The following is a 14,814-nucleotide window of genomic DNA, read 5'->3' on the forward strand; positions in this document are numbered from 1 at the left end:
TTCCGCTTAGGCTTTGGCCCTTCTAGTTTCCGCCCTGCATAACCACCTGACATCCTTGTAGCCCTCTTGAGTTTCCTGCCCCTTGATGACTTGATCCAAAAGTCATAGACTCTCTTTTTTCCCTGAGTTCCAGCCAAAGCTCTCTGTTCAGCCAGGCCAGTAGTCTTCCCTGCCGGCTTGCCTTTTGGCATTTGGGGACCACCTTCTCCTACACCTTCAATATTTCCTTCTTGAAGAATATCCAGCCTTCCTGGACTCCTTTGCCCTTCAGGACTGCCTCCCACAGTCTCGTAAACAGGCCAAAGTCTGCCTTCCAGAAGCCCAAGGTAGCAGTTCTGCTGACTCCCCTCCTTCTCCAAGAATCAAAACCTATCATTTTGTGATCACCATGCTCAAGGCAGCCTCCAACCATCACACCACCCACAAGTCCTTCTCTGTTCACAAACAACAGGTCCAGCAGGGTGGCTTCCCTAGCTGGTTCACTACAGAATTAGATTGGTAAGAATGTGGAAGTCAGGTCTTAAAGTACAAACAAGCACAAAAATATCTGGCTATTGTTCCAGAGATCGCTCTTGATTTATTACTGAAGTAGAGGTTTAGATTCCAAGCTACCTGGCCACACCAACTAATAACAGATTTTTTTTAAATTCATAATGTAAGTATTTCTAAATAAAGTATGCAGTTTAACAGCTCAGCTAAGGAGTACAGAAGCAGTGACTCTACAACACCACTTAAATTTTCAGACTGGGATCACTTAACAGGAAAGATGCTTAAACTCTTCCTAGGAAAAGTATTTGGCAGCATTTGTTCATCATCATTAAAAGGTACAAATTTCTTTAACAGATCATCAGGAATAATGAAAAATATTAATGAAATGGCTTACCCTTATACTTAAGTACAGTTTTCAAGCATTTGATATTGACAGTTTAAACTCAAACCTCGGAGATTTTATTTCAGTATTTGTTATTCACGCATTGCAGTAAACCATGCTAAATAAACAAGAAAGAATAAAGATTCCTAGCCTGTTGAGTTTACAGTTGAATGCCAATAATATATTATATAGTGGCAAAAGGATGCCAGGAAGATACAGATTGAAAACGTAGGGGGTGATCTTGAGAAATTCTGAACAGAATAGAGCTGAATTAGAAGCAGAACAGAGGAAGTCGTTAAAGTAGGAGAAAAGAAGATATGAAAAATTTTGTTGAACCATAGCACAAGCTGGATGTGGGCAGGGCAGCAATAAAAGGAACATTTCATCAAGTTACCTTGCTCATTTTGCAGTGCTTTATTTTTTGATAGTCTACAAGGGTTTGGTTGAAGTACAGATGCTGGTTCAGACTCTCCATGTCCTGTCCTTGTTTTCTTTCTATTTTGTACATGGCCACTGGCAACCTAACAACATATTGCAATTTTACTATCTCCCAAAACTTATATATAATATTTCAAAGGAGAAGAAAGTCAGAAAAGCATACCTTCACATCATCAAAAAGCTGTTCTATCTCTGCAGAACTTGGAAGTGGTATAATTTTGAAGGGAGAAACTTCTTCTTTCATTTGAATCTGTTTTTTCTTATCTGGGAATGTTTTACCCAGCTTCGCCTCTTGTATATAGGATTTGTCTTGTAAATCTCTGCCAAACAAACAGCTCTCATTGTTGGCATTCTGAATGGATGATGAACCTTCAGGTATGGGCTTCCCTAGCTGTGAAAAAACATCATGCAGAGTCACCTGTTTCAGTCTACTTTTACAGGTCTCCTCACTTCCTTGTTTTTTCTCTTGACAACGAACTCCAGAGAAGCGATCAGACAGGTCCAAGGGCTTATCAACAGTATGCTCTCCATTAATATTCTGAACATCTGATAGAAAGGGTATAGAGTTCTCTTTGTTGAAGGATGTTTTTTCACAGCTAATTGCTTGCTCATCTTCAGTTTTCTTTCTCTTAGCACACCTGCCTTCTAGCTGCTTTTGGTGTACAAGAAGGAAATCACTCTTGATCGCCTCATTTTTAGCTGTGCAAGTGTTTCCAACACACATTACAGCCTCGTTAGCATTCTTTTTCACAACCACTTGCCTATTGATAGAGGCCTGGCTGATAACTGAGTTGACTTCCTTTCCAAGATTCAGTGGTGCAACAAAAGCAACATCTTCAGATTTTGATCTGCTTTTATGAGATCTGGAACTGGAAGGATTGTTGAAGAGATTGGTTTTGAGATTAGGCTTCAATCCTGAATCTAAAATACAAGGGGCATGACTTGTACTTGTGGTGTTCTTCATACTGCTAGAAGCTCCAAAAACAGGAGAGGCTACCCGAGAATCCCAGTCAACATGTGGTGGAGTGTTCTGAGATGGATCTGAAAGACTGAATATAATGAGAGATAAGGTATTTTTCTAGTGGACACAGGGGGCTGGGAGGAGAGAAAGGGATGTACAAATACTTAAGTTTTCTATCAGTGATCTGCTTTAAAGCTGTCAAGAGCTGCTAGTATTAACTGAAAACAGAAGGAAAAAAGAAAATAAATTTTTCATCTAGGAATAAGTACTGTTGCACTTAGAGCCATAAAAGGCAAACAAAACACAGACCCTGTCCTTCATTTTAGTGTGAAATTCTGTTCCATATGCAACTGAGAACTGAGGACAGGGACATTGTGGAGTCTCCTTCGCTGGAGACTTTCAAAACCCACCTGGAGGTGATTCTGTGTAACCTGCTCTAGGAGAACCTGCTTTTAGCAGGGAGTTGGACTAGGTGATCTCCAGAGGTCCCTTCCAACCCTGACCATTCTGTGACTCTGTGATAGAATTAAGCCTACCTAGGAATCTCTTCTACCAAAGGACCCCCCTACCTTTCAATGCAGTGAAATGGAAGAAAGTGAGAATGGTTGCAATAGTAGTCTATCTAGGTTCTTGTATAGATCTTATAGACATAGATCTCAAATAGCAACAGATTCTCAAAGCTTCTGCAAGTGAAGGAAACGTGTGCAAGCTTCTTTCAGGTAGTCTGTTTTTTACCTGTCATCAATAAAACATACATTTAAGATGACAAATAGGAGCTAAAAAATATTTTCAATTTAGACCACAACATCCTGAGGAGAGTGGAAAGGGCGACAGTCAATTGGTATGACACCTAGTCAGCAGAGAAGTTTTATGATCATTTTCCTACCCCAGCTCCAGGCCCCTGACCTCCAGGTTTATGGGCCTCAGAAGATACCTTGCAATAACAAGAAGTCAGTGAGGGAGGGACTGGACTGTGTACATAGAAAGCCCAAATCAGAAGTCTGAAAATGAAGTCCACAGTTTTTCCATTCAGTTCCTTTGCTTCTAATGTTATTTACATGAAAGAAGCCTGAATAATATGAAAATATTTACTTCCATATCTGTACTTCTAAAGCAAACTGCTGGAAGGTTTGAAATTCTACTAAAACTAAAACTTCATATAAGCCTGCTTAAAACAATATTATTATAACCAAGTGAACACACACCCTAAATTGTTGTCATCATTTCTTGATTCAGAAGCTGGATGTTTTCTTGAGTCTTCAGACTGCATGCTCTCTGGGGCCTGGCTCATAACAGTATTAGTGCAGGGAGGACTTAATACACTCTGGGACTCCTTGCAAGTGGTGAAGGAAAACAAAGAAATGAAGCGTGAGAAGCTCTTAAAATTAAAAATTAGAAATATGCTAGGTTTGCACATAAATACTCTGAAGATCCAATTCATACCGAACCATTCAAAACTGAAAAATAATAAAAGAGATGAAATTTAGACTAGCAACTTTAAAGAAATCTTATGGATATTAAAGAATTTCACCATTCAAATGTGCGCACACAAAAAAGCCCAGCGTGCACGCTAACCTTTTCACTGTAGCTGCCCATCACCCGAGTCACCAGTCTCATCACCAAATTATCTTTTATGGTGTCTTAAGACTTAATTACTCCACAAAGGGAGTTTGGCAGACTCAAGGATTTAGTCCACTGTCTTAGTTAAACTTGGAAGTTTTATACACAGCAGGAACCACACCCCTACCCTCCTCCCGAACCCCCAGACAGGTCAGCACAGTTATATCTCTTCTTGCTAGAGCAATTTTATAATGAGTAAGCAAAAGCAAACCGAAGTGAGCTTACTGGCACTCAGAACACTTTTGCAGAATTTTAATGTAAAAGAGAAAAATCCTGGTTTTGAAAACAACTGGCACAAAAAGGTGGTTATGTAAGAACTCTGGGAATAGTACTTACAGATTCCTCTTGAACAGCCAGTCCAATTGTTTCTGCAACAACTGCAGCTAAGTTAAAAGATGGCTTTGGAACAGGATAGCCTCCCATCCTCAGTTTATCTTTATAAGTAGAAAGAAGCTCACAGTAAGTTACATACACATTATAGTATCTTACTCCACTAATACAGATGGTACAAACACAGAACTAAAGATCATGAATTAAAATTGGTACTTATGGAAACAGTTTGACCTGTATCAGATAAAAATTATGTGGTAAGTGGAGAAGGGGGGCAAAAGAAGAATTTTTGATAAAAGAGCAAGCTGCTGATATCACAGAAAAATGTTTCCAATTTGAATACACTCCCCCAAATCACAATACAAAGACAAGTCATTGTAAAATTTGCTTTTCAAACTCCCAGTCCAGAACATGAATAGTCTGAGAAAAGCATGTACAACCATGATAAAGTATATTTATAGTAAAATGTCTGCGTTGCGTATTTCTTAGGCGACACAATTATTCTTCCTGTGTTTTCGTTAGGAAAACAAACAGATGAGTTTCCCTTCTTTCAGGACTTCAACACTACTCAGTTTAATGAACTGGGGCAAGGTAATATGATGGGAAAGTACAAGAACTACAACCACCACAACCCTGACCTGCACAAAAGATTCCAAAATGCTGATTCTCGCAGTCATTTATAGTTAAACACTTCACAGAAAAAATAGCAAGGACACAAGAAGTTCTTGTCTAAGAACTGTTTACGGAGAAGTACACATTCACATTTGGAGTTGTACACATTCACAATTGCAAAAAAAGGGAGTAATTAACAGAACTGTTTCTAAACATTACATATTCATGTCAGACAGTAAGTGCAGTTCTTAGAATATTTTATCTCCTGTACAGTTGGAAAATCAGGTGTAAGACAATCGGGTAAGCTGCCTAAACTATATGATATCTGCAGTAAAAGCTGCACTGAGCTTCTATTTCTTGACTCTATGCCCTGATGCTACGCCACTAGATCATGTATCTAGTGGCATACAGACAGAGATTACAAGATAGGCATTTTGGCAGCAATTCTGTGATTAGACACAAAATCCTTTTTCTGGCTCCTTTGTTTAAAGAGATGCAACCTCAGTTTTATAATATTTTTTGTCTTATTTTGAATAGAATTAGAACTAAATCTATTAATACACTCACTTGGTACAGGGGACAGTTGCTGATCACAGGTATCTGCCACTAGTATCTCTTCTCCATGGTGACTGTTCACTTGTGTGGAATACAGTGGAATTTTTCCAAACTCTAGAAGAAGATGTAGAAACATTTTCATATGGTGAAATTAGGTATCCTGTTGTGATAATTTTGTGTAGATAGACCATGATCCTGATCTTAAAAACACCTGAACATGAGTTTTGATATGTCAATACATCCAGTAACCTAAGCACATCTGCTTATTTTTATTCTGAGGTATCACTGTGACAAATTATTCACAAGTACTTCACATTAATCCTTTCTCTCACAAGTATGAGCCCAGCCAGTCAGCCATAAAACAATACTGACACATAATTACATCAGTTTCTATACTGACCACATTAAAAGTATGTATTCAGTCTATATTTGACCTGTTAATATGGCAACAAAACTATTAAAGAGTAAACCATCCATAGGAATAATTTTCTGCATCAGCTAAGATAATGAAAAGGTAAAAAAAATCTGAAGCATGACCAACTTTCTGCTATGTAATCCTTTCTATCTGGACACCAACAGCTTTTCATAGCCATTGACTGTGACCGGTATTTACATAATTTCTTAAGTATTACAACTTTGGTTTAATTTAGTAGTTCTATTTTTTAGTCAGAAAATAGAGAAAAGCAGGTATGTTTGAAAAGGAGAAACTGTCCACAGCACTAAAATTACACATGCCAAATTAAGAGCATGAATCACCAGCCCACTCTCTTCACCCCACAGCTGTGCTATTTTTATTCTTGAAAAGAGGCTTTTAGTCAAGACTTATAATATATTAATATATCTAATTATTTAGAATACTTTTTTTAATTCCACAAGATAAATTAAAATATCAAGAACACCTGGATCGTTTATTCTATTTCCTGTGTATTATTAAAATACAAGCATAAAGTCCCTTATTTCACAAAATATTTCTCACAGTTAAAATACATTAGGGCTATTTCTATGACATTACAGAACAAAGTTTGGAAATTGAATGCACACGATACTTCAGGACTTAGACACCAAACAAATACAGTGTATCATAACTAGAAAAAGTAAGATCATGTAGCTGCTAGATATCTATCAAGTTTTAGTAACATTAATTGCAGAATAATTGCTGAATGTGAAAAAACATTTACTTCATTCTCCACTAGGTGGTGACATAGCTACGCACACAACTCAGACCCTAACTTTTTGTTTGCAGTTACAGACGAGATACAGGTGGAAAACTGTTATATTTGCACGTGTATATGGATGAAGAAAAGTAGCAGGCTGAGATAAGCATTGAGCATATAACTGATATAACCGCTACTGCTGAAGACATTTTTTCTCCTGACTCAGGCATTATAGCATAAATGGAAAAAAGCCAAACCAAAAAAACCATAAGACTTCTTTTGCTTTTAGTGTCACCCTTTGCCATCAAACTTCTACATCATCTTTTTCTTTAGCCTTTAAAAATGTATATTTGAAATTAACTTTAAAAACCACAATATTCTTACCACTGTTGCTTTCCACAAGTTCCAAATCTGGGTGCGTATGTTCTGTGTATCGGACATGCCTATTTTCTTTTTTTCTTCTCATACGATTAACCACAGAAAATGAAGAAGTCAGAACTGGAGAATCCAGAATGACTCCTTCTTCCAATTCCATTGCTTGTTGCTTTCGCTCTCTGGAAACCAAATTAGGTGGTCAAATAAAACAACATGTCAACAAGATGAAGAGCTTTTGTTTCAGCAAGCAAGACAATCATATGGCTCAAGAAAGCAACAATTTTGAAAATACAGCCATCTCAATAACATCACAGTGTGTAAAAAGTAATACCAGTACCCAGTTTTTTAGACACATCTTAATAATAAATTCACAATTGCTCCACGAAGCCTAAGAACAGCATACAACCCTAGCTCTCCACATTTGAAGGCAACATTTAACTACTGCACTATGTAAGGCTTCTTCCCTGGAGGAAACTAGGGACTACAGAGTTTCTAGCTTGTTCTCTGAAACATGTGCCACTTGAACGAAAGAATGCTGAAATGGACAGACTAGTGTGTGTCTCCCTGTATGGAAGTCCCTGCATACCCCAAGAATACTAACTGCCTTGAATAGAAAACAAAAGCTTTTGGACAATTTTAGATAGTAACAAACAGCACTATATTCAAGCCAGTCCTCCTCCACAGCACCAGTGTTACCTCTTGTTCACCTCACAAAGGTCTTCAGAGAGGAGTGTAAAAAGCAATGTAAACCATGTAAAACACAAAATTGATTATGAAGTTCACTTTCACACTGCAACATGCCGTTAAAGCTGACAGAGTCAGTATATAAAAATTAGCATAACAAGTAACAATGTCTTTTCTCTCCAAAAAGCATTAAATCCAGTTCTTTTAACTTAGTAATTGCATTGCTACCTGTCATATGGTGGTAGTAGTGAGAAATGAACAGGCAGTAAAAGAAAAACACAAGGAAATTAACTCAGCCTGCTTGGTCATCTTTCTGCAGTAGCACTTTTCCTTACGACTCTCAAGAGAAAACACAGGACAAAAGATCATTGCCTAACTATAAAAGAGAAGGATTTAAGGATTTGATCTAAGGGAAGAAGAAGAAATATGAATATATTTCTGCTTGCATTGAAATGAACTACAAGATCTTATATAAAATAACTTAATGCAAAACCGTAGAAAGCTGCCTGGCTCAAGACTAACAGCATTTTTGCAGTTAGGCTTTTTACCCTGGCTAACTTTGAACACGCCAAACACTGGTGCACTGATGAAGCCTTGCTGAATATGGCATTTTGTGATTCCTTTTTTCTAGCACATTTACAAAGAAAGCACCATAACCGGAAAACCGTATCATTTACTAACAATATCTTAAGACACAAATAAAAAAAAAACCAGCAAAACAATATATTCATCCAGTTACTTTGCAAGTTTCAGTTAGCTGTTAAGAGTTCTCTGTAAATTTACTGCCACATGTAGCCTTATGACAAATCAGCTTACTATAAATACATTCCACATGCAAACCAAGAATTAAGAAACTGCCATACATACTATACATCATATATATGCAGTAATTTCTGAATCCTGGAAACATTTATCTGACACCCCAGAAAAGGCTTTCACAGAAATTTCCTTTCCATTTCCATCCATAGATAATGACATTCTAATCTGATAAAGGATCAGATAAATCAACTCTTCTACAACCTCATTGATTTCACCTTTATAGAGGATCCTTAGATAGTTGGTTTTTTTCTAAAATATTAAACCTTGGTAACAAAATACAGAAGATTGCAAAAATCTAATTTCATGTGATGCACCAGAAACATTACCTTACACAGATCAATATAACATCATGATGTGCAAGTTGTTCATTCTAAAGTAACATGACTATAGTCCAACTGAAACAAAAAAATGCAGTGGCTATATTACAAACAGCAGGACCATCCCTGTTAATTACTGTTTATTCACTCAAATCTGCATCCATTTAAATGGCCACCTAACATTCAAAGTGTGTAACTTTGTGTTATATTGGTCACTCTCAACTTTCCTACATAGCAGCCAGAGATTTTCACTGGAAGCTAAACTGCAAGACTGGGGACCAAATTAGTAAATTTGGATGGATGTCTGGTGTCAGTTTTTTTAATGTCACCTCCTACTGTTGTCAGGCCGCATAGGGGAACCATTATTGAGAAGCAATTATACATGAGGAAGCATACAGAAATTTGTTACTACTTTGTATTAAAAAGGAGTACTCCTAGGGTCATGAAACGTATTACTCCAAGAAGATGAAATGCATACAGAAGAAGGGATAATGAAGGTGCAAATGATGGGAGACAAACCAAGAAATACAAAGGAATAGGATCACAGTCATTTTGAACTGAACTCTTTAAGTTGTGTTACTCCTTTACCGAAGTTACTTTATGACAAAGACAAGAAAAAATTACATGCAAAAAAAGCCTCGCATATCAAGTCCACACATCCTGTCCCATTCCCCCTATGCAAGCACACAACTTATTCACAGATCGGCATGAGGTAAGTTTCAGATTGCAGACCATAGCCTAACAAGGAATACTACCTCTGTCTTGCACAGTGCACCACATTCACATATTAACCATGACATTATATGGTACATTCTTGCTATCATATCAGATTACAGTATGACAGTCAATTTGTAGCTCATTATTTTTATGATTTCCTTTCAAAATTTACTATGTTTTTTTTTCTTATTAAAGTCAGGAAAATTATCATAATTTTATTTAAAAAAAAAAAATGTATTGCAAGATCCTGGAACTTCTTGAATAGCTGAGAAACTACTTTTCTAAAGTCTTAAGCCAGGTGGAAGGAGTTGGTGAAGAGTCAACAGAGGAATAAAATAATGAGACATAAGGCTTTGCTGTGCACTGTGGTCCAAATAATCTTGAACAATCATGAAGTCAAACAGAATTTCTATGACAAATTCATCTTCTTCTTTCAGTTTTTTTTTTTTAAAAAATGCACAAAGTTAAAAGAAAGCAAAAATTTTGCACAATACAAACCCGCTATTTTTATATTGATATAGTGGCAGTAGACTATTTTTTCCACAATCTATTAAAAAAGAAGAAACCCAAGTTTTAAAGATTTAAAATCTGGTATTTATATTCCCAGACATTACTGCTGACGAATGGGGAGGAAGGGGGGAATATGCAAAAATCTTCAAAACTTACTCCAACTCCTTCTGCAATTGCTGGAACTGTTCAGTTATCTTTTTATTTTCATCCTGTAAGTTGTTTTTTTCATTCACTGCAATTTGGGTGGGGGGATGGGGGGCGGGGGTAAAAAAGAAATCAGTGCACACATGTTAACATCATAACATATCTAATTTTGTCAGGTCCTTTAAGGAAACAGAACTAATTTTAAAACATAATACCATACACCCTCTCTATGGCTTACCAAAACGATTTTTCAAGCTAGTAATTAAAAAAGTTGTAAAATGATATGTTAGAAAAGGTAAAGGAGTCACAATTACTAGATCATAATATCAGCTCTACATAATCATTAATTACTTTTCTCCATGTACATAACAAGTGAGCCCATGTTGTAAAGATGAATGAATTGCTCATACAGCTCCATGGACAAAATTGCTTCCATAGACTGAAGACAGCCTATGAAGTATAAAGTAATTAGAATTTGGTTTTAGCCACTGAAGCAACCAGCTAATTGGGAAGAAGAGCAAAACCCCAATTTCTTAAAAATTGGTTAAATATTTTGGAATTTGAGATACTAGTCAGAAATTTTTTATTTTACTTACTTTCAAATTAATTTTGTCTGTACTTCACACAAGCTTATTGTAACACCTTCAGCCTTTTTTCCACGCTGTCTCAAACTAACAGAATCATACTTTTTTAGGTTGGAAAAGACCTTTAAGATCATCAAATTCAACCATCAATGTAGCAACAGCTCCCAACTTTTCTGTTCAGATTAAGGTTTATTTTCTTGTTCTTAATTTTTTGTTGTATATTTTACCTCTGGATTATTCTTAACTGACCTTTTTTGCCCGTTGCAGGAAACACATACATAAATAGTCATATTGACCTCAACCCAAACCCATGGAAGGCTACTGTTGTGTCAGACATTGTTCAAAAAGATTTGTACCCAATACGCCTCACCTTGATTTTTAAGGCTCAGAGCTTTATTTGAAGATTGGGTGTACCCTGTTTGTTGTTAATCATTAAACTCAAGGATTCAGAACATTTTTATATAAATATCCAATATTAAAAGTCCTTGAACAATTGATGTATTAAGCACTGAAAAGCTACTTTTTGTGTCTTTCATTTCTCATATTAAAATCTCACTGAACGTCTGCTTGTTCTTGATGCAGCAAGACAACTAAATGATATAATACTTAGTTAATGGTAAAGATACCACCAACATTTTTAAATCCTGTCCTGTATTATTTAGCACTTTATACAACCAATCTTCCCAAACTCTGTGAAGAGATTTGTTGTGTCGGGCCCTCATGTCGCCTAGAACAGTTTATTTTTTCCTGCCCCATATATACTACTTCCTGATTTCAAAATGAGCTGGCTATAAACTGCCTGGTATAAAGCGATTCCTTTATGCCTTCAGAGGGTTATGTGAAGGTTTTGGGTTTACTGCTGTTAAACTCCCAAGACCAGCTACAGGACACAAACTAAACCCAGGAAGCTTCTGTTTGAACCTGCTCCTTTGTGATCCCAGTTACTTCTGAAGTCAGGGTTTCCTTAGGAAAGCTGGCAGTCCTTCTATGTCTTAGCTGTAGGAATAAACAGAAGCAGCCACATTTTATCTAAAGTAGCTAGTTTACACTGCAAGATTTTACACATCAGTTCACTTTTAGTATCAGCACTACAATCTAAGAAGGTGGGTCAAATGACTAGTAATTGGTATGTTACACATTTTCAGAACGTAGAGTTAAGTATCCCCTTGACTGAACTTCTTGGGCTTACTAAACACACCATACAAAAATTATATCAAGTTACAGGAATTCATGAAGAACTAGTTTACAAAATAGTATGTTTTCTCTTCAGACTTGTGGGTAAAAACTCACTAAGCTCAGTGATAAGTTTAAGATTCTGCTGCCGGATATTTTCAAACTCTTGCTGTTTCTTTCTCATATGTTCTTCGGTTACAGCACAACGATCACATAATCCCGCTCTTAATCTACAATAAAAGCGAGAAAAAAAAATGTCCCTCTTAAGAAAATATTGCCATATGTGAAGCAGATACCCACACTTAACTGGCCTTTTGAACAATGAAAACCAGAAAATTTCTTGACAACCACACAGACCATTAAGTACTGTTGTTTTCTATGTGGACATAGTAGTATTTTGAGACTTCTGAACTATCTAATACTACATATACTAACATTTGCATATATGACTGTAGGTATTGGATACTTCTAAAGCAACATGCATTACTTAATTGTTTATTAAATAAAGCGGAGCATTCTACACCTTGCCAATGAAAGCCTTTGTGAGGTGTCCTACTAATAATCCTGTCAAATGTAAATTACCATTCATTATAAATTCAGTTCATACAAGCAAATCATTTCAGTAAATATATTATGACTTAAATCATTTAAGATGAATATATCACTGTCATTAAGCAAAGTAATCAAATAAAAAGTACAAACAGCAAATTCACTCTAACAAATATCAAGCAAGTGTGAAATCCTTTATCTAGACATCGGTAACTAGAAGTGGCTCCAAAAGTCCACGTGAGGCATTACCTCCACTGCCTCCAATTGTTTAGATCAGCTGTTTAAAGCACATCTATCAGAAAAGGACTTGTTACAATTACTCCATCTTACTTGACACATTCATTTGTGCAGTGTAATGTGTATCCGTTTTACAGGTGACAAGTGTATTTATTTCTGGTACACAACAAAAAGCTAACAGTATTACCAAAGTAAAAACCAGACTCTCTTTTGCCTGCTAAATTAGCGACCAATTAATAAGAGTTCTGCATTGCTGCTGTTAGCACATGAAGAATTAAAAAAAAAAAAACCCAACAAAAACCAAACCACCACCAGCACCACAAACCCTCCAACCAAACAAAACATCTAACTTCCCAATTCCACAGTTGAATACTGGAAGTAAAAACCATCTTGGTTTATGGGTATTTTAATATTGTGGAATTATAGAAAAGTAAAATACTGAAATGTCTCTTCATTCTAGTTTATCTAACTAACTGTATAATAAACACAGAATTATCAACCCCATGTATTAAACCACGTTAAATGATCCTTTTGTTTTCTACAGTCTGAGTACTTCATCTGCTAAGGGATTAGGAAAGTCTGTTCGCTCTGTAAATGTCTTTTCTGCCTGTGTGTTGTGGAAGTTTATTATGTGCAGTTACAAAGTTATCCCTAATGCCTTTCACAGAGAAACGAGAGTTGAAAGCAAAATTCGAGGATCACAGCTCTAAAATTTGAGATTACACAAGAATGTGGGAGAATAATGTACTATGTAATGATCTCTGTTCTCAAGAAAGCTTCTGAGAGACTATTAGTAGCAAATTTAACATACACTTTACAAAACAGGTATCATTTTAAGTAGTGCACTGTAATTTCATGTCTATTGGTTTTAGTTTGATATATCAGATTAAACAGCAAGAAATAAGGGAAAGGTGATCAGAATGTCTAAGTCCAAAAGAAGGCAAAAGACAAAGCCTGCAGGTTAAAGAGACAATTGGTAGAAGACCCCCTCAAATATGGAAGATTTCTAGTAAGTTATTTCATGAGTTTCAAAGTATATTATATAATTTACCCTTGGGTTTTGTACTTGTACTACATATCAATTGATATCAAAATTACCTCCACAAAACTGGATGTGAAAGAATGGGGGGCAGACAGCCATTTTAAAACTCAATCTCATCTATTTAACTTCTATTTATCTTAACTGAACCAAGTAAGCTAAGCACTTCAAAAATAACAAAAATTTAATTCAGTCAGAAGAATCTAAATTCTACGCTTTTCTTTAAAACACACTATTTAGATTGTATTAGAAAAGGACTGGTTTACTCGGGGGGGAAAAAAAAAAAAAAAAAAAAAAATCACAACTTGCCTAGTATCCAGAGCTACTCTAAGAGCAAAACACAACAAACCCAAAAGCTACAAGATACTACACCTGTCTTCTAAAACCTTGATAGTGTCATGAAGAGCTTTTTGCTGTTCTCTGAGCTGTTGGTTCTTGGTATAAAACTCTTCAAGCCTCTCTGCATCCCTAAAATCAATAGAGAAAACAATTAGTTCTAGCTTTAAATTGCAGTTATTAGTCTTTCAATAGAGAATTCTTTCTGTCATTTTCTTGGGAAATGCAATTAGCAGCAGCACAAATATGAAGTTGAAGATAAATGAAGCAAGCGTTTCTGATGAACATTTTTAGAAATGTCTGAGTTAGAAGCTAGCTGCTCCTTTCCTAACTCATATCACACTTTTCAGCTGCATACACAACATACAAAACAGTTAAATGGTCCCTCATGCTGTTACATGTAAGACTTGTACTTTCACTTAGAGATGACAAAGTATTCCAATCCTGTTACCTCAGCTCATTAACCAAGTACAACCAGGCCATGGCAAAATTTGAAATCTGACAAACAGTCTGTATTTTTATGATGTTTATGCCATAAAAAGTTTTTAAAAAAATCACTTCATTCTCAATTTATGTAACTTACCGAAGGTCTAAAATATCAAGTTTTAAAGTATTTTGTCAAGCTACCTTTAAATCATTCTATGACATTAAGTATTTGTAAAAAAAAAAAAAAAACCTCAATAAAATTTAAATACACTAATACTCCATTCCTCTCATCTAAACTCTGTAAAATGTCATATTAAGATGGTAAAACTGCAGAAGGAACTAGGTTTTTTTGGGGAGGCTGTT

General features: G+C 36.0%; 1 protein-coding gene across 3 annotated transcripts in view; it reads right to left on the minus strand.

Annotated features, from left to right (window-relative positions):
- Positions 1 to 14,814, minus strand: part of RBBP8 (RB binding protein 8, endonuclease) — a 43,466-nt gene that overhangs the window by 13,519 nt on the left and 15,133 nt on the right. For 2 of the 3 annotated variants that reach the window (XM_080380585.1, XM_080380586.1), the window contains exons 4-12: positions 14,062 to 14,157; positions 11,982 to 12,094; positions 10,120 to 10,195; positions 6,926 to 7,095; positions 5,400 to 5,501; positions 4,227 to 4,324; positions 3,476 to 3,603; positions 1,473 to 2,358; positions 1,266 to 1,392 (exon numbers count right to left, since the gene is read on the minus strand). In XM_080380585.1, coding sequence (XP_080236711.1) covers positions 1,266 to 1,392; positions 1,473 to 2,358; positions 3,476 to 3,603; positions 4,227 to 4,324; positions 5,400 to 5,501; positions 6,926 to 7,095; positions 10,120 to 10,195; positions 11,982 to 12,094; positions 14,062 to 14,157 — 1,796 coding nt within the window. Of the gene's footprint in view, positions 1 to 1,265; positions 1,393 to 1,472; positions 2,359 to 3,475; positions 3,604 to 4,226; positions 4,325 to 5,399; positions 5,502 to 6,925; positions 7,096 to 10,119; positions 10,196 to 11,981; positions 12,095 to 14,059; positions 14,158 to 14,814 lie in introns of all 3 variants that reach the window. The other variant, XM_080380587.1, reaches the window with a different exon arrangement.

This window comes from Falco punctatus, assembly GCF_963210335.1.
Source record: "Falco punctatus genome assembly, chromosome: 3".
Taxonomy (NCBI): domain Eukaryota; kingdom Metazoa; phylum Chordata; class Aves; order Falconiformes; family Falconidae; genus Falco; species Falco punctatus.